At 44.1% G+C, this 20,813-nt stretch overlaps 1 protein-coding gene across 5 annotated transcripts in view; it reads left to right on the top strand.

Annotated features, from left to right (window-relative positions):
* Window positions 1–4,665: 4,665 nt before the first annotated feature.
* The window catches only part of Agtpbp1 (ATP/GTP binding carboxypeptidase 1), a 114,770-nt gene continuing 98,622 nt past the window's right edge, over window positions 4,666–20,813 (top strand). For 3 of the 5 annotated variants that reach the window (XM_051172709.1, XM_051172727.1, XM_051172732.1), the window contains exons 1-2: window positions 5,078–5,225; window positions 15,767–15,831. In XM_051172709.1, coding sequence (XP_051028666.1) covers window positions 15,800–15,831 — 32 coding nt within the window. In that variant the 5' untranslated portion in view covers window positions 5,078–5,225; window positions 15,767–15,799. Of the gene's footprint in view, window positions 4,801–4,820; window positions 4,909–5,077; window positions 5,226–15,766; window positions 15,832–20,813 lie in introns of those variants that run through there. The other 2 variants (XM_051172711.1, XM_051172719.1) reach the window with 2 other exon arrangements.

Raw genomic sequence — 20,813 nt, 5'->3', positions numbered from 1 at the left:
AGATACTTTTTAATCCACTCAGTAGCTCTCAAAGTTATCAGTGATAAATGAAATTTTTTAAAAATACTGTATGCATTTTGTAGAAAATATAACAAACTTTGAAGAATAAGAAGTGTTTAAAATCACCTACAATGATACCATTAAGTGCTACCTATTCTTAAAACCTCTAATGTATATTCTTCCAAGCCTTTAACAGATAAAAACAGATTTTTATAAATATAGCAGCATTATAATTTCCTCATTTATATAGCAAAATATCATGAATATATTTTTATAACATTTGTACATTCCTCTTAATTTATGTTCTTTTTTTTCTTTCTTTTTTTTTTTTTGGAGGGGGGCTGGTCTGGAGCTCTCTAAATAGACCATGAAAGAAGCATATTGGCTCAGGAACCCCAAGCGAAGTTCTCAGCATAAAGGATATTTATTTGCCCCAGAGGAACAAAGGCAGGGAAAGGGTGGAACACAGGGGGTAGAGAAGCGGAAGGGAACAAAGGAAAGGGGGATGGGAATTTGTCCTGGAGTGGGAGGAAGAAGTGCCTCTGGGTAGAGGATTCAGACAAGGCTCAGAGGAAAATGGCAGATATGAAAGTGCAAGGGGAAGCCCTGTGTTAGGATGAGGTGTTTAATTTTAATTGGGCATGTTAATTAGGTCAGCCTCAGGAGGAGGAAGTGGCCAAATAAGGGAATAGACCTTGGGGGCTAACTTTAGGAATATAATTTAAAGGTTGTTTTTAGCAAGGCATTCTGGCCCTAGAAAATTGTAGAAAGTACATTGGTATTTTTCTTAGTAAATAAAATAATATACTTCACAGAATTGTTCTAATACATGCATATTTTGATAGTATTGAGTTTTTAAAAAATATTTATTTATATATAGTGTTCTGCCTGCATGTATGCCTGCACACCAGGAGAGGGCATCAGATCTCATTATAGATGGTTTTGAGCCACCATGTGGTTGCAGGGAATTGAACTCAGGACCTCTCAGCCATCTGTCTAGCTCCAGCATTGAGTTCTTTAAATACTCCATGAAGGATTACATGCCTTTCCCAAAGGGCACATAAGGAAGTCAGAGGACAGTTTGAAGCTGGTTTTCTCCTTCCATCATATGGATTCAAAGGATTGGATTCAGATGCTCAGGCGTGGAGACAGGAGCCCTTACCACTTAGCAAGCTGGCTCTTTAAGAAATAAGGAGGTGTGGGGGGGAGAAGAATTCTCATTTCCAGTTATTTCCTTGGACCAAAGGCATGCTGGCTTAAGATTTTAGTTGTACCATATCTTTAATCCCAGCCATCAGCGGGCAGAGGCATCTGCCTGGATCTCTGCCAGCCTGGTCTAGAGAGCTAGTTCCAGGACAGCCAGGGCTATACAAAGAAACCCTGTCTCCAAAAACAAAAACAAAACCACACAAACAAAAAGATTAACAGGTGTGGCCCAGGGCTTCTGGTCCTGATCCTTCATTGGCAGCTGCCAGGTAGGAAGCGCAGCACGAGCCATTGCAGGGGGATCCATCCGTTGCATTGAAGAATTCAGGTCAGCCAGAGTTAGCCAGAATGCAGCCATGCTAAACCTTTATTAAATATCTATGCCAAGCTGAGACAAGTTAAGAAAAATTTCCACTGCTGCACCCCATTCTATCGCACTTTACTTGGAACCTACTAGCTCAAGATAGCTCTTGGAGTAACCACACCTTCATGCCCACCCCTATCTCACCCTAACATATGCTAAGGCCAATGGCCTCCAGGCTGCCACTCTCCCCCTCTGGTCTGCTCCCTCACTCCTTCCCCTGTTCCATCCAATCTACCCAATCCCCTTAGAGGTTATTATTATTTTTTTTTTAGCCAGTTAGGTTTGTACTAATTGCTGTTGCTGAATTATGCGTCTGTAAAGGGTATTTAAACCCACTGCTTTGGCTACCTGGGGTCCCTCAACTCTTCTGAGCTTGATGGGCCCTGTCATGTTGGCTCAATTAAAATTCCTTTGCTTATGCATCGACTGTGGACTCTGACTCTCAATGGGCTTCCAGGAATAGACTCTGACACCCTGAGTCTAGCAGCATGCCTCAGAAGGGCTGTTCATGGCCACATTGATTTAGGTTCAAGCCCAAGTTACTCACCCTGCGTTTCTGTCCCACGTCTATTTGTGGTTAACCCTTTAGACTGGCACAGGCAGTTGTTAAATATTTTGTCTGGTGTAATTATTTGCTTAATTTCCCCACAGATCTCTAGATGGTTGCCTCTGACCCATATAGGTGCTCAGTAAACTGTTGACTGTGACGAAGAGCTCCGACAACCCTGCAGCTGCAGAGGACACGCTGCGGTTCAGAAACCTCAGGACTGGTCTTGCTCTCTAGACATTTAGCATTCACATAGAAACTGTAGACTTTTGGTGGAGATCCCCATAGTTGTTCTAAATCTTTCAGCTACATTTTCACAATTAAGTTTGTTGCATTTCGTAAGCCACTTTATTAAAGGTTTCGAGGTAAAGAAATTGGCAAGAGAGATCAAAGCTGTGTTTGCAAGCACTAACAGCTGACATAAGCACAGTTGTACATGATAGCTCTGAGTAAGCAGGCTGATCTGAGCAGCACACGTGATGTGATTATTGTTTTATATTTAGACTGAGCTACATTTGATGATTCTTTTTTTAAAAAAAGATTTATTTATTATGTATACAGTATTCTGCCTGCAAGCCAGAACAGGGCACCAGATCTCATTATAGATGGTTGTGAGCCACCATGTGGTTGCTGGTAATTGAATTCATGACCTTTGGAAGAGCAGTCAGTGCTCTTAACCTCTGAGCCATCTCTCCAGCCCGATGATTTTTTTTTACACGTTACTTTTTGTGGTGCTTGGTATTGAACAAGGGGGGGGGGCGGGGTCTCAGACATGCAAAGCATGTACTCTACCACTGAGCCATCCTCCCTCTGATAATTTATATATTGCTTTAGAGTTTTTGCCACACAAAGGAGTCCCCCACCTTATGTGTTCTTTGAAAGCATTAGAACAATCCACAGACACCACAGTTGATAGATGAAGCATATTAGCCACACAATGAGTGAAGTTTCAAAGTTTTTCAATTCAGCTAATGTTCAATTAAGGTGAAAGCAGACCTCTGGGAGAAGGGAAGTGGAGGAACCAAAGATTGAGATGAGCCTTAAAGGGCTGTTTTGGGAAGAGAAGGTGTCTAACAGTGAGGTGGAGGAAGAACCCGGAGGATCCTGGGTTCTACATGGTGCTCTGCGTGAGGGGCTGGAGCTAGCTGAAGGAAATGAAGCCAGCTGGAGCTTGTGCTGCCTTTCTGGGTGCTGTGCTCAAACTCTCTGTCAAACTCTTGTGTTTAAGTCGTAGTAGATGCCGCTGGGAACTCATGTGTGGGTCTGATGAGGGGTGACGGGCTCCAGGTGTGTATGTGCAAGTTTTCTAATAGCCAAACATAAGTCACTCACTTGCATATTACATTTTTGCAACAGGTTCAAAGCCAACGGCACTGCTGTTTACCCAGCGGGCTGGGAATGCAAATTCTGACACCTGCACACGTTCACAGTTATTTCTATGTCGTTCTGTGTTACAAGTTGATTTATCTAGAAACGTGTTCTTTGACTACTGTCTCAAGAATACTAATATTTACATAATTTGAAATGTTAAATACTCAGGTAATCATGTTTTCAGATCGGGAAGTTGGAGCCGGGGGGGGGGGTGGTTTAAAGATATTTTAAATACTATAATCTATCATTTTGTGCTCACATGGGGAAAATGATAACATTCATAAAATGGCAGACTCTTTTTTCCTTTCAGTAAAGACATCTGCCAAGAGCAAACTGCACGAAGCACTGTTCCACGCCTTGCAATACGGTTTGAATTGCCTTCACAAACCTGGTAAATTTGGCTTAAGCAATACATTAAGAGCAAAATAAAAATCCTCCCAGGGCTCAGTTTAGTTCCTTACCCTGGCGTGATAATTTTACATCCCTTACTCCTTAAACAGACAATTGATGTCTTTATTAACATTGTATCTAGGAGTGTTTAAACACAGCCAACACACAATCGAATTCTTACGATTTCACTCACACGTCTTTGTCACTTCGTAGCAGCGTTTTCGAGCCCACCCATTTGGAACATTGTTTAGAAATGAATTGGCATGGCATTTTGTTAGCCATAACATCAGATTATCTCATTTATCTGGGTCTGCCCATGGGTGCAGTTCTTGTTGAAGAAAGCTAGGCGGTACAGTCTTCCCAGGCTGTTCTAGGTCAACTTGGGGTCAGGAAAGGACTAGCCTTACCATATCCCCCAAGGTTTGGTGGAGTGTAAGGATCTAACCCCAACCTCAAAGAAACCTCTTCACAGCGTGGGTGGCTGACAGTGCTGGGCTGTGGTTCCCGATCAGGAAGGAAAAAGAGGGCGATTTGAGGAACGTGTCGATCCTGTAGCAGCCTAGCTCTTTTACACTGGCCGGTGACCCAGAGGCACCAGGCGGCAGGGGCGCGCACAGCCCCGAGCTCTGATGCTCGCCTTCCCGCCACAGGTCCCGCCCCTCCCGTCCTCCGTCCCCTTCCCCCCTACCCCCATCCCAGTAAGTTCGCCCTCCGTACACGCCCTCTCACGGCCCCGCCCCCACCCGCGGGCACGCGCCCGCCCCGCCCTGGGAGCGCCCCTCCCCCGCGCGCACGCGCCCTGCGGGCGCACGGGAGCCGGCTGCCGGAGGCGTGAGTTGGGCTGGGCGCCGGGCTGACGTTGCCCGGGATGCGGGCAGGTTCCGCAGCCGTCTTCGCCGCCTCCGCCTCTCCTGCCACCGGGGTTTGTATGAAAACACCGGGCGGCGGGCGGCGAGGGACCCGCCGTGCGCCTCGGGAGCCGCGGGCGCGGAGGCCGAGCGCAGCCCCCACCAGCACCCACGTCGAGCCGGTGAGCGTCCCTGGCGTCCGCGCGTCGCTCCCGGCGGCGCCTCGGCTCACCTGGCGGGGGCGAGGCGCGCTCACAGGCGGGGAGGCTGGCTGCTAGGCTAGCAGAGGCCGTCGCCGCCCCCGTGCGCTCCTGGCCGCGCTCCGCTGCCCGCCACTCTCAGGCCTCCGCCCTGCCGCGCCCCGGGACGCTTTGATTGGCTGCTCGCTGACAGTTTAGCGCTGCGGAAGGCAGTTTCAACACCTCTCCGGGTGGTCTGGGTGGACGTTGACCGTGTTACAGCTCGTCCGCGGACCTCGCAGGCTCGCACGTTGTGTGAGGTAACGACGGCGATCCCGCTGGCATTGCAGGTTCTCTGTGGCGAGCCCTCTCTCCAGGTGTTCGGAATGGTAACGGTACCCATCCGGTGCCAGGCAGTTTGTAGTCCGCAGAGAGGAGTGGCCATCCAGAGCTCTCGCTCTCACTTGGCCGGCTTATGAGTTATTCTCACAGTTCTCCCTCGCTTTCCTGAGATAGGAAGTTATTTTTATAATTGTGTTTTGGAATGTTTTTGGTTTAGTCGGCCAAAAAATATTTATTTTAAGGCACTTTGAATGGTACGGCTTTTAAAACACGGGCTAAATGTCAAAACCCAAGTCCTGCAGATCTGTAATCAGATCCCCCCTAACGGGAGGCACTTGGTGGTGCCTTAGTCCACCTGGGTTTCTGCCTTTTCTGCTTCTCCTGAGTCCCATTCTTCGGTGAAGTTCCATCTTCATTTTGAATGACTGCAGAGTTTTGCCTTGAATTGGTGGATCAGTGTTTGAAATTGTAATCCCCGTTTAAAATTGTAATCTGAGACAGACGCAGATGCCTTTTTTGTTTGACCAAGATTACATGTCAAATATATTAATATAATTTAAGCTTCTGCGGTAGCAGTTTTAATTTTTTTATATTTATATGAGTCTGAATGTTTGCCTGCATGTATATGTGTGCACCACGTGTGTATAATGAAGCCCGAGGAGGTCAGAAGAGGGCGTCAGATTCCCTAGAATTGGAATTACATATGGTTGTGAGCCACCATGTGGATGCTGGGAATCAGACCCAGACAGGCCCTCTGGAAGAACAGCCATCTTTCCAGCCGTGTAGCAATTTTTATAAAGCTTTTCCAATTGATTTAAATTGAGGTGCCCATCCCCTTTTCCTTTTATGTGTGTGTGTGTGTGTGTGTGTGTGTGTGTGTGTGGAGGAGGACTTGAGAGCTTTGATTTTTACCTTGGACCTTGTGGGTGCACGAGGTGGAGGAACTCAGGTGATGATGGGCAAGCGCTATCCTCCTGGAATTGAAGCATTCTCTTTAGCAAACTGCTGAATGATGCATTGGTGCATCTGGCTGCATTGCTGTGTGATGATTCATCTGCATTAGTAGAGGTGAAAGGAAGTGCAAGACCTGAAATATTTGAACTTGCTTGTATCCTACATTTTGTACTTTGCCTTTAAGCGTCTTCCACAGTAGTCATCTTCAGAATTTGCCCTTCTTGCCACCCTGACACTGAAAGTTCAAACAGTTGTAGATGCTAATCAGGGGTCCCCTACCCATTGCTTAGGATCCTTCATTCAGCCGTAGGTATCAGCGTCGAGGCTGGCAATGGCAGAGGGTAGGTGCTACTTTAAACTCCATGTTCCTGTAGGTACTGTGGACTGTACTGCGGAGCAGAGGCTAAGGAGTTGGGGCTCAGCCAGAGTGGCTGATTTGTGTCCTGGCTTGCGGTAGGCGCAAGTTGTTTATCCTCTAGGTTCGGTTCTCTCCATGCCAAACATGGGGATGATGGTGTTTGTGCCCTCAGGATGATCTCAGACACAAGGAAGCCGATAAAAGTGTGGTGCTTCTCCACAGGACGTGCTCAGGAGCCACTGCTGCTGTTGCTACTGTTTTCCCTCAGTGTGACTGACAGGGCAGCGTTAGCCCAGGGTAATTACCTACGGCCCACTTTCTTCTCTGAAGCTGCGAGTGTGTAGTCTCACTGTCGTTTCATGGACACGTGTAGGTTTTAAATAGAACAGGTGCACCCTGAGCTGGGGGCCCTGGGATATTGCTGGAGAACCGAGTATCCTTGCCTGTCCTCCTTGACAGAACCTTGGATTGTCTCCCTCGTGTTGGTGGTGGCTGCTATTTTAATCACCTATTTTCCAGTTTGTTACTGACTGTTTCTCTGACTGTCATACGTTGCTGTTGGAGTTACTATTAAAATACCAGTGGGCACATAGATGTTTCTAGGAATTACAAAGTAATCTTTATCTGCACACTCTGTTTTTGTCTTTATTGATGTTACATAAAATGTTTTGATTTGACATGGTGTTCGTTTTCAGCTTTTAAGTGATTTACCTAGGAGAATGGGCTCCTCTCCCATTAATAATTTTCATGTTCTTGTTCTTGTTCTTGGTTTTTGGGGATTTGAAACATCTCTTACCTGATATTCTTGGGCCCAGAGGTGTTTTAGATTATGGGTTTTGGAATATTTTCATACATCTAAGGAGATAGGTTGAGAATCTGAACAGGATCAACATTTCTATTTCATATATACTTAGATAGATGGTGATTTTATATAAAAGTTTTTAGTATACCTACATTTTGGCCACAGTATTTCAAGTGAAGTCATGTCAGTGTTCAGAAGGTTTGAGATTTTGCAGTTTTTAAAATACATTTTATTAATTTATTCATATTACATCTAAATTGTTATCCCATCCCTTGTATCCTCCCATTCCTCCCTCCCTCCATTTTCCCCTTACTCCCTTCCCCTATGACTGTGACTGAGGGGGACCTCCTCCCCCTGTATATGCTCATAGGGTATCAAGTCTCTTGTTGGTAGCCTGCTATCCTTCCTCTGAGTGCCACCAGGCCTCCCCATCCAGGGGACGTGGTCAAATATGGGGCACTAGAGTACATGTGAAAGCCATACCCCACTCTCCACTCAATTGTGGGGAATGTGCTGTCCATTGGCTAGATCTGGGTAGGGGAGATTTTGCAGTTTTATATTAGAGTTGTGTAGTCTATATTCACAGTTGGTTCTTAAATCATATATTTAAGAACTTGATCTAAGGGGGCTGGAGAGATGGCTCAGCGCTTAAGAGCACTGTCTGCTCTTCCTTAGGTCCTGAGTTCAATTCCCTCCAAGCACATGTTGGCTCACAACCATCTATAATGTGATCTAATGCCCTCTTCTGGCTTGCAGGCATACGTGCAGGCAGAGCATGGTATACATAATAAATAAATCTTAAAAAAAACCAAAAACCTTGATCTCAGGACTCTTTTTAAATTCTCAGAAATTACTGTAGTACTTTTTATGGATTATATTCATATTTACTTTGTTACAATTAAAAATTTTAAACTAATGATAGACGTACACATACTGCATATCAATATAAACAATGTATTTTGCAAAACCAAAATCAAGAACCTAGTGAGAAGAGCGGTAGTGTTTTACATTTTGTAAATTTGTCATGTCTTCTTTCCTTTCCTTCCCTTCCTTCAACCCCCCCACAGCCCCCACCACGTTGTTTTTGGAGTATGCTGGGCATGGAAGCCCTCTACTACCTAGACTTAATTTTTATAAGTTTTTAATGTCAAATAATACAAATAGCTAGTTATTTCTGGTTCTGCACTCAGTCTATTACAATATATTGTTAAGGTTGCAGTGTGTATGGAGGAAATCCAGCCAGACGCAGTTCATGGTTATAAAAGGGAGGGAGTAATTGTGCGTTTTATGTTCGGTATGTCATCAAAACTCAAAAAGTGACATTTTTTTTTCTTGAGACATTTTTTCTGGGTAGCCTTGGCTGTCCTGGAACTCACTCTGTAGACCAGGCTGTCCTGGAGCTCACAGAGATCTGCCTGCCTCTGCTTCCTGAGTGCTGGGATTAAATGCAGGTGACACCACACCTGGCCTGGCAGTTTCTTAAAGGTTAGTTGCAACATGGAGTCTGAAATCCTATCTGATGCTTTTCTTTCATGCTCAGTGTTGTTGTGAGCTCGGAATAGATCTTCTGTTCGTGTCTGAGTTCTAACAGAATTTATTGGTCAGGCATTAATTTCAGCGAGTTGGGCACATCTTCCACATAGTGTACATTTCATTGTATAGCACCAAAGAAAGCCATGCTTTTGGGTCCCAGTACTAGGGACCGAACGCAGGGTAAGTTTCACCAAGCTGCTTGCTGGGATTACAGGCCTGGCCTGTAGTCTGGCAAGCCCACTAAAAAGGCACATTTGTTAATGTGGTCATTCTGTGAGAAATCAGTGGAAGTTGTTTGGGTGCAGACATGATGGTAGATAAGAGTTTTACAAAGTTCTGACTTAAAGACATTTATTATTGTATGTGTGTATGCTGTGGTAGGTCAGAGGGCAGTGATGGACACGTCTCACCTTCCACCATGAGGCTCCTGGCACCTGAACTCAGGGAGTCAGGCTTGGCTGCAAGTGCCTTTACCCTCCGAGCACTGGCCAGGTGGCTTACTCCATAGGACGGATGAGAAGTATCCAGGAACCATTCACCACGTTCTGAATGGTTGATGGCTGTCTCAAGGCAAAGTAGTTCCATAACGGAATTGAGAGCTTAAACTAGCCTCTCCTTCCATGAGACACAGTCTGAGTGGAAGTGTGCCTGTTCACACTTGGGTGTGTCAGCAGAGGCTTTCACAGAAAGAACAGAGTAAGTCTGCCCTCACTTCAGGTAAACAGATGGTAGTCTTATTTGTGACTGTGCTAAGACTTAAGCTTTTGAGCAAAACTCAGAACTCTGGAAAGATGGCTCGGAAGGTAAAGGCTTTTGCTGCACAAACCCGGAGACCAGAGTTTAATTCCCAGGACCGTGTAAACGGGGAAGGAGAGAAGCAACTGCACAGAGTTGCCCTCTGGCCTTCTTCACACACACACTGTGGCACACATGCACACTGTGGCACACATGCACACTGTGGCGTACATGCACACACCCTAGACTTGTCTCCCTCTCGTTGGTCCCCTTTCTTCTGCCTTCATGCCACATGTACGTCATTACTACTGAGGCTGTTTAAAGTGCTCCCTTTTTAGGGACCTATTTATTATATTTTTGTGACCCTCACCATGCTGTCTTTTTAGTAATATCTGCTAATACAGGTGTGAAGTGTTAATGTGGTTTGCAGCATCAGAATACGTGATGAGAGTACCTTTTAATAAATCAAAGAAATAAAATTTTAATTCAGGCTAGTGGGTTTTGTTTTTGTTTTGCTTTGTTTTTTCAAGACAGGGTTTCTCTGTGTAATAGCCCTGGCTGTCCTGGACTCACTTTGTAGATCAGGCTGGCCTCAAACTCACAGTGATCCTCCTGCCTCTGCCTCCCAAGTGCTGGGATTAAAGCCATGTGCTACCACTGCCTAGTTATAGGTTAAATTTTAATTAGGCTAGTTTTGGCTACTGAGGGCTGTTTACTTTATCACATGTATATCTGGCAAATATTTTTCTTCCAATTCATAAGGTGATTTTTTTTTTTTTTGATTACTGACTTTGCTACATACACATTTTCTTAAAAAAAATAAAAGGTTTATTTTTACTTTATGTGCATGGGTGTTTTTCCTGTGTATATGTCAGTGCACCATGTTTGTGTTGGGCCTGTAGAGACCAGAAGAGGGTGTTCGATTATTGAGTTCCAGAACTGGAGGTATGGAAGGTTGTGAGCCATATAGGTACTGGAAACTGAACCTGTCTTCTGCAAGAGCAGCCAGTGCTCTAAATCACTGGACCATCTCTTTAGTCCAGGCTTTTTCTTTCTTCTTAATTTTATGTGGTCAAATTGTTTATTTACTTGTTTTGTTGCTTGTAATTTTCTTTTTTCTTTGCTTTTCTTTCTGTCCTGGACTCACTTTGTAAACCAGGCTGGCCTTGAACTCACAGAGGTCCACCTGCCTCTGCTTCCCAAGTGTTGGGATTAAAGGCTTTGCCACCACGCTCTACTTGCTTGTGATTTTCTTCACTATCTAATCATTACCAAGACCAGTACTGAGCGAATTTTCTCTTAGGAGTTGTATGGTTTATGTCTTACTGATGTCTTAAATTCAATAGCATAATGTTTCCAAGGTTCATTCATGTTGTTGCTGTAGCAGAAGCTTACTTTTATGGCTGAACAGTGCTTCATTGTAAATACAGCACAGTTTGCTTCTACACTCGTCCATTAGTGAACACTTGGGCGGTTTCTACCATTGGTTATTGAGGATAATGCTTCCATGAACATTGTTATAAACTACCTCTTGGGTTATTTTGCACATGAGTCAAGGAGTAGAACTGTAGGTATAAATGCACTCAATTTAAGACAGGTAAAAGACCTGCATGGATATTTCTCCAAAGATTCATAAGTGGTCACTAAGGGCTTGAGAAGACAGAGTTAATCACTATGGGAATATAGTCAGAATTACAGACTACGCCACACCCAGGATGCCTGTCACCATGCAGCTAAAAAATAGGCATGGGCGAGGCTGTGTAGAAATTGGAAGCCTCATACATCACAGGTGTGAAATGGGGCAATCACCATGGGTGTAAAACCAATGGGGACTGGTTCCTGGTGAAGGTGGGCTTGTGTAGAGTGTTTTCTGTTTGACTAGTCAGTGATTTCCAGGACCCAGATCTTCATTGCTCATGTCCCAGAATGGCTTTCTGAGTCCTCCTCACACTTCAGCCTCAAAGCTGCTGTGTTATTTAGCATTTTTATAAATTGCTAAGGCCACAACAGACAATTAAACAAGAGGCATGAAACACTGAAGAGCTGAAGTTTGGTCCCTAGAACCCTTGAGAAGGCGAGAGCTGGTGTCTGAAAGTCGTCTTCTGCTACCCACACACATGCTATGGCATACTATCCCCAATAAATAAATAAACTTTTATTTTAAAAAGATAATGCTTTTATCTTTATGTGTACGAGTGTTTTGCCTGTGTGTATATCTGTGTACCATGTACACAAAGGAGCATGCAGGAGCCTCTGGAGGCCAAGGAGCACCAGAGCCCCAGGAGCTGGAGTTACAGAGGGTTGTTAGGCTGCATCCTGGTCCTCTGGAAGAGCAGTCAGTACGCTTAACTGCCAAGTCAGCTCGCCAGCTCCAGATAAATAATGTTTAGAAAAGAAAATAGGCAAGAAGTGCTGATGAGGATGTGTGGAGAGAGGAATCCTTACTCATGGGCGTGTAAGCTCGTACCCCCGCTATGGAAGTATAGTGAGGTTTTCTCATCATTAAAGGCGGCTTGTTCTATGGCGAAGATGTGTCTCTCCTGGGGACGAACATGGAGATACCTGCACATCCTTGTTCACTGATCCATTATTCACAATAGCAGGGAAATGGAACCAGCCTAGATGCCCACCGGCAAATGAACGGATAATGAGTGTGTGTAAATCTGAAGGAAATGGACGGGCCTAGAGAGTACTTAAGCATTTCTCTCTCAACGGTTACTTATGTGTATGTATATTTTGCCCGCATATATGTATGTTTACCATGTGTGTACCTGGCACTTGTGGAGGTCAAAGGAGGGTGTTGGGTCCTTTGGAACTGGAGTAATGGATAACTATTTGCCATCATGTGGGTGCTGAGAACTGAACTCAGGTCTTCTGCAAGAGAAAATTCTTTTAATTACTAAGACATCTCTCTAGCCCCAGATCTGGATTGTATCAAGACAGTTCACTCAGAAAGGCAAAAATATGTTGTTTTCATATGGGAATCCTAGATTATTATCTCTCTCTCTCTCTCTCTCTCTCTCTCTCTCTCTCTCTCTCTGTGTGTGTGTGTGTAAGTAAATATGGGCATAGGCTATGAAACTAGAAAGGAGATGACAATGAGGTAGGTATCAAGGAGGCGAGGAAGAAAGGAAGACGTGAAGGAGAAGAGGAGGCTGTGGAAGGGTACAGGGATGTGCACAGGGAGCTGGGGAGAGGGGCAGGGAGAAGGGCCAGGGATGTGCACAGGGAGCTGGGGAGAGGGGCAGGGAGAAGGGCCAGGGATGTGCACAGGGAGCTGGGGAGAGGGGCAGGGAGAAGGGCCAGGGATGTGCACAGGGAGCTGGGGAGAGGGACAGGGAGAAGGGCCAGGGATGTGCACAGGGAGCTGGGGAGAGGGGCAGGGAGAAGGGCCAGGGATGTGCACAGGGAGCTGGGGAGAGGGGCAGGGAGAAGGGCCAGGGATGTGCACAGGGAGCTGGGGAGAGGGGCAGGGAGAAGGGCCAGGGATGTGCACAGGGAGCTGGGGAGAGGGGCAGGGAGAAGGGTCGACAACACAGGTTTTGTTGACACGAGCCAGAATGAAATCTAACCTGTGTAAACTAATTACAGAGTTTTAAAATAAAAACAAATTGTTATTCCATTTGGGTTTCTGTAACAAACTCCCATAAACTAGGTAGCTTTTGTTTTTTTGTTTGGATTTTCGAGACAGGGTTTCTCTGTGTAACCTTGGCTGTCCTAGACTCACTCTGTAGACCAGGCGGGCCTCAAACTCACAGAGATCCTCCTGCTTCTGCCTCCCAGAGTGCTGAGATTATAGGTGTGCACCACCACACCTGGCATAAACTGGGTGGCTTTCTTTTTTTTTTTTTTTAATTTTAAAAAGTTATTTATTTATTTTCTTTTAAATTTTATTAGTTTATTCATATTACATCTCGATTGTTAGCCCTTCCCCTGTTTCCTCCCATTCTTCCCTCCCTCCCACTTCCCCCCAAACTGGGTAGCTTTTAACCAGAATACAGTTTTGCTCATAATTTGAAGACTGGGAAGCTCACAAGCATTGGCAGTTTCTATAGCTGGTGAATGGACAAACTAGCCAGCTTATATTCTTAATTATATATTTTAAAATATATAATAGAATATCTTAATTATCTATATTTATTATATATACGTAATACTAACCTCCATTCTTAAGGGGCTGTACCCTCATGACTTAGTTTTGTTTCAGAAGGCTGTTTCCCTGTAACTATTACCGTGGTGGGTAAGGTGTCAGTTGGAGTCCTGGAGGATACACCACCATGCACACCATAGCAACATGTGGTTGGTTTGCTCTGTGTGTGTTGGAGGTAGAGTGGGTGGGCTGGACCTCACTATGTAACACAGTTAGGTCTTGAATTCCTAGTATCCCTCCTCCAACCTCCCCAGTGCTGAGGTGACAAGTGGACGCCAACATGCGTGCTTAGTCTTCATTTACTTTTGAATCACTCTGTATTAGAGGGCAGGAAGAGTTCTAAAAACAGGGTAGGCAAGGACCTTGGTGTGCTAGGCTCTCCAGGTGCCTGGAGTATTCAATAGGATGCTTGAGACGAGCTCTACTGAAAAAAATAAAAAGATTTGAACAAACAGTCACGAGCTGTGTGGTGGAAGGAGTGGTTTGAGCCAGGGTGCTGAGGTGAGGCAGACCTTGATGTGTGGAGGAAAGCCAGGGAGCTCTCACCCACACAGGGCAGGTTAGGTGGCAGCTCAGTGGCTAAAGGCATCTGCAGCCACACCTGAGTCTATCCAGGCATCCAGATGGCAGGAGAGAGCTGACTTCAGCCGTCCTCTGACCTGTGTGTGCTGTAGCAAACACTTCAGATAATATAACGATGATGATGTTTGAAACACACACACATCCAAAACCCACCCTCCCTGCCCTGCTGTCGCTGGTCTCCCTTCTCTGTGCTAGCCCTACAGTTGTTCTTAGCACAGTGTCCTGAGTGACATCATCAAAACCTGGAGGGGAACAGGTGACCATGGGTCAGCTAAAGCCCTACAGTATTTTCCATTTCAGCGACACAGAAGTCCCTAAAGGACTCTGCCCAGCCATTTCCTCTCTGGCTTTTCCCCTCCTACAATTTCACTCACATAGCAATTACTAAATCTGTTTATAAATATGATTGATTTCTTAGGTTCAGTATAATTGGTTTCTTTTCTGGCGATGTGACAAAGTAGTGTTTCACTAAGCATTGGTATACAAAATTAAAAGATACCCGGGAGACCTTTTGGTAACTAGTTTTAAAGTATATCTGAAAATTATAAAAATTGCAACTGAAAAATGAAGGTGGTTTAAATCATGTGAAAGGGACTTTCTAAACATGAAAACATTAAGTAAGACTATGCTAGGGAAGCTCTTTAGTATGTTTCAATAACTTGTTATTGATTGAAAATGTTTTCATATGAAATCAGTTTGGTGCTACTGTGTGAATAGCGGTCAGCAGTCATGGAGCGCTCCGGGAGGTTTGGGTATTAATGAGGCATAACACCACCATCTCAGAAGAAGTCGAAACAGGATCGTAGGAAGCAATACAACCACCCCGATCAGAAACTTAAGGAAGAAGTTTATTTTCGCTTTACAGTTCTGGAGGCTTCCAGAGGGCCAGAGACTTTAATCTGTGGAGAGCATGGCATGGCATATCGGCCAAAGCAGGAAGCTGTCTGATTAAAATTTCACCCACACAGGAAGTGGGGGGAGAGCTGGAGGAGGGGGAGCAGTAGAGGGAACAAGGAACAGGAAGTAGGGCAAGGGTGTCACCACCTGTTTCTACATATTTCCTCCCAGAGCTGCACCACCTAAAGGGTCGATGATCCCCACAAACAGTGCCACACCCGGGACCAGGTGTTGAAACACATGAGCCTGTGGGGGCACTTTCACTGTTCATCAGTGTTAATGTTTGATTTCTGCATTTTTGCGTTTCTAGACTTTTGATAGCATTTTCCATGCTGCTCTTAGATATTTTAATAGTTATAATGGCAAACTGCAGTGGTGGATTCAACTACATAGACCTACTTTCTTGTTTTCCAATGTTATAATCTCGACTGTATGGCTTTTATAGCATGTAATGCATAAAAAACAGAGTTGTGTTAGGCACCTGATAGTGCTGCTATTTTTCTTTCAGATTATCTGCAATGCTGGAATGAAGTAACTCAAGATGAGCAAGCTGAAAGTGGTGGGAGAGAAAAGGTATCGCAGCCTTGCTGTGTGTGAATATGGATGTGTGTGATGTGTAGTGATGATGCACAGTGCAGTTATTGGACCGATTACATATGTGTGTTGTGCATCTGTTATCAGTGCTTAACTTTTCAGTTAAAGACTCAACTAGTATAATGCACTCACTCACCCTGACTCACTTCCAGTATGTCTAGTGAACTAAGAATTGTTTTACATTTTTAAATAGTTTAAAGTATAGTACATTTGACATGAGAAATGATAGGAAACTTAAGGCTCAGTGCACATGGCTGAGATATTTTTGGACATAGCCCTGCCTGTTAATCTTCCTATAGTTGATAGCTGCTAATCTTCCTATAGTTGATAGCTGCACGGTCCGTAACCCTAAAATAGATGCTTCCTGGCCCTTCACAGAAACGTGTACATATCCCAAGTTTTAGGAAGCACATCGTTTCATTTTTGTTCGTTTTGTTTTTCCCATTTAAAAATCAGGGGCTGGAGAGATGGCTCAGAGGTTAAGAGCACTGACTGCTTTTCTAGAGGTTCTGAGTTCAATTCCCAGCACCCACATGGTGGCTCACAACCATCTACAATGTGATCCAGTGCCCTCTTCTGGCCTGCAGGCAGAGCACTGTATACATAATAGATAAATACATCTTTTAAAAAGGTAAAAATCAGATAAGCCTTCCTGATTCTAGCCTTGAAACATTAACTCTGCTGTGCCCCATTTTCTCCTGTAAAATGACTTTGGTGTTAATGTTGTACAGTGTCAGTGGCTAGGTAATACCTACTGAGAGAGCAAATGGCATCTTGCCAACAGTGGTGGTCATCAAGGCTTCTGCTCTGCCAGCAGTATTGAGGGTTATGTTTTCATGTATGTGATTTTGCTTTCAAAGATAAGGTGTTGTGAAGAAAATGTACAAGTACAACTTATTAGATGATATTTATTTTTTAAATTATTAGGTTTTCTAGTTATTTAGCAGAATTGTACCTTCATAAATTACATTATCTCACTAACTGTACAGTTCCTACAGGATTTTTTTTTCAGTCAAAAGAATCTCCTTCTGCCTCCCTCCCCTTCCTTCGTGTGCATATGCATGCTATGTGTGTGGGGCATGCATGCCATCCTCTGTATGTGGAGGTCTGAGGACAACTTTTGGGAGTCAGTTATTTCCTTTAGGTGGGTTTTGGAGATTAAACTTGGGTCACTAGGCTTGTGTGACAAGTGCCTTTGCCCCTGAGCCATCCCACTGGCCCAAAGCTTTACTTTTCTGAACAGATTAAATAACTAATCTGTTTGCACAGTTAGTTAACTTGTCTAATTTCTAGAACACTGCCCATTCAGTTTGTAAACGTCAGGCTCCTCATGTCAGTTTGTTTTCACTTCCTGAAGTTAGTTGTACTAGATATTTGTTTGTTGTTTTAGGCTAGTTGGTCACTATAAGTTTTCACCATATTATATCAATGTATAATTTCTATTACTATTTACTGTGTTACTTCTTGAACTGCTGTGGTCAAAACACCTGACAGATAATGTAAGGAGAAAGCATTTATTTTGGCTCGTGGTCATTGGCAGCATGAGCGTGGGTAGAATCCTACGGGGTTGGCGTATGTGGTAGAGGAGCGCTGGCTACTTCCACACACCTGTGAGAACTTACCTGGTAACTTCTAACTGTGCCCTGTAACGTGGCAACACTCATGGGGCCCAGTCACTAGTCAAGGCTAGGGTTATATGGTCAGACCGCGGCACTTTTCCTGTTGTTCTGTGAGTGAGAGCTGAGTGCTGTAAGGTGAAGGGTAGAAAACAGTCAGGACCTTCAGCTGCTGCTCAGTGTCAACAACTTTGCACTCATGGATTCAATGACCTGTGCGTTAAGAAGACCTGAAAACACAGTTGGAGTCTGCACTGAGCATGTGCAGACCTTTTTCCTGTCATTGTTTTCTAACTATAGACTGTAATAAAGATTCAAACATGATTTGTACTGTATTAGGTATTGCAAATAATCTCGAGATGATCCGGAGTGTACCTGAGGGGTGTGTGGGCTTAACTAGGAGGTTGAGTGTATACAGATTTGGGTATCTGTGAGGTCCTAGAACAGGTGTGGAACGTAGTGGTTTTGAGAACTAAAAAATGGACCCTCTAAAAGTCTGAGTGGGGGAAATAATAGTCTCAGGGGTTGTTTTGACTTTTTTTCCTTTGAATTATATCAAAACCATATCAGTTTCCATAGAAAATCCATTTTGTACTTTATGTATTTCCAGGGACTTTTGTGGACACTTTTTTTTCTTTATGATTTATTTCATGACCATGAAGTCAATTTAGCACTTGGAACTGTACATACACAACTGTTACTGCATGTGCACTTGTTCGTGTGTTGAGTGTAGGCATGCATGGGCCACAGTGCCCAGGCTAGGGGACAGACTTTAAGTGTTGGTCCTTCCATCTTGTTTGAGGGAGGTTTGTTTCTTCTGTATTGTCTAATTTAGGGCAATATACTTGTTCAAACTCAATCTTTGTATTTTTACATCTATAAAAGCTATTGTGATGTTTCCCATTCTTTCTGATAATTTGTTATTCCCTCCCTCCGTCCTCCTCCTTCCTCTCCCTCTCCCCCCTTTCTCTCTCTCTCTCTCTCTCTCTCTCTCTCTCTCTCTCTCACACACACACACACACACACACACGCACATACATTCATTACCTACACACACACACACACACACACACACACGCACACACGCACATGCACAGACACATATATTCATTACCTTACCCTATTTAATAAGTTTTATGTGTATGCGTATGTGCCTGCATGTCCGTGTCTGTACATGTGAGTGTCAGACACTTATAAGGTCTTCTCTGGACTTGGGGAATTGAACCCTGGTTTTCTGGAAAGGCAGCCAGTATCTTGGTTACTCAGCCATCTCTCATCTTATTGTTTTACTTTTAATCTAATTATTTTTCTTCAAGGAAATGTTCTTTTTATTCTGTTATTTTAAAATATTTTAGTTTTGAAATTAAAATATAATAAAAGTATGTAATTTTTCTTCTTTCCATTCCTCCCTCCAACTCCTTCCATGTAACTTACCTCCATGTTCTCTCTCAAATCCATGGCTTCTTTTTCTTTGTTGAAATATATTCAGATATATAAATATAGCCTGCTTAGTCCATGTAATGCTACTTGTATATGTTTGTCTTCAGGGATGACCACTTGGGATTGGATAGCTAATTGAGGGGTTCTTCCCGGGAAGCCTATGCCTCCCACTCTCAGCAATCCTTAGTTGCTTGTAGTTCTTTGTCTAGGGTTGGAGCCCATGAGATCCCTGCCATCCGTGTTGCATGTCTGTTGGTGTTGTCCTTGCTCAGGTCTTCTTTAGGCAGCCTTGTTGATGAGCCCTCATGGATGTTAGGTAGCGTCTGTCATTTCTAGAACGCACAGCCTCTCAGTCGAAATTCTGTCTATTGCTGAAGTCCTTCTACTTCCCCTTCCACATCCCCGAGCCTTGAGTGCAGGAGCTGGGCTGTAGATGCATGGGTGGGGGCTGGGCACCATGATCTCTGCATTCTGATCAGATGTGGCTTTCTTGAATGGCCTTCTCTGTTTGCAAAGTGAAGTCTCTTTGATGAGAGATGAGGGTGACACATCTGTGACTATAAGGATAAGTTTTTAGAATGCAAGGAATTAGGCTAGTCAGTAAAGTGAGGGTCCGCGACCTCACTAGCCTTGAGTAGTTAGCTAGGTTTCCAATACAGGCACAGTTTTCCTCTTGTTGAAAATGCCTTATGTCCAAGCAGAGAGCTGGTGGTTGTTGACAGAGTGCCACATGTCACATGTAGCGTTACCATGACGTGTGGTTGATGTTGTGACTCACAGGTGTCATACCTGGATAGGACTGTTGGTTGCTCTCCTCCCTAGGAAGCTTGTTTGGCTCCTTCTGGTACTGTGAGAGCTGGTCCTCGGAAGGGGGGGGGGGGCTTTCAGGTCAGCTCGGCTCAGATCCCCTGTGCCCTGTGTCTAACATACAGTGTGTCTTCGGCAACAGGGACTCATCTTCCACCTCTGGGAGGCAACGAAGGACAACATCATGAGGAGGCTGTGTTCTGGGAGTTTCTTGGACTCCCTTGACTAACAACTCAAAAGGAGACTTCTCATACCTGGTATTAGATAGTCTGTGTCTCTTGGGTAGGAGCATTGTCATCCTTGGTGGAAAAATTTTATTTAAGCTATATGTATTTGTGTATACATAGACTTAAATGTAGGTAAATATACAATAATAGGTAAATATATAAAAGTGCAATTATTTATGGATTTTTCAGATATCACTATATTAGTTTTCCCTCATCCTGCCCTTCCTCTTTCTGGCCTGACCACCCTTCTCTTCTGTCATTAAAGCTGTATACATATATATATATATATATATATATTTTTTTTTTTTTTTTCATTTCTTCTTCAAATCACTTATATTCTGAACCTCTCTAGATGCTCCCCTGAAGACTTCTTTATACTTCCTGGTTTCTGTCGTTGCTAAAAGGCAATAGTTTTTATTAAAAACCACGAGGCTATTTTGCTTAAAACTTTGAGGATATTTAATAGACAATAGATATATTTATCGAGATTATACAGTGAGGGATTAGGGTACTAATTATGGATATTTGTAGACAAAAAAAACCTCTTTTATTTGTTGTTGTTTTAAAAGAAAATCTCAAATACTCAAAGCCAGTCTAGGTTCATTGTGTGGCCAATGGTGACCTTGAACTTGGGATACTCCTGTTTCTACCTCCGAGGTGCTGTGCTGGGATTACAGGTGTGCACCATCAAACTTGGTCTTATGGGCTGGGGGTGGAATCTAGGGTCCTGTTAGGCAAGCAGCCTCCAAACTGAGGCATATGCCCAGTTTTGAAATGGCTCTTTAAAGAAGTGAGGCACGGATGTTCCAGTCTTGGTACTGGGGGACCATGCTGTGTTCCTTTAGGATTAAAAAAAAAAAAAAACCCCAAA

This window comes from Acomys russatus, chromosome 3, assembly GCF_903995435.1.
Source record: "Acomys russatus chromosome 3, mAcoRus1.1, whole genome shotgun sequence".
NCBI lineage: Eukaryota > Metazoa > Chordata > Mammalia > Rodentia > Muridae > Acomys > Acomys russatus.
Note: the sequence above shows the minus strand (reverse complement) of the source record. Positions and strands in the feature narration are given on the sequence as shown.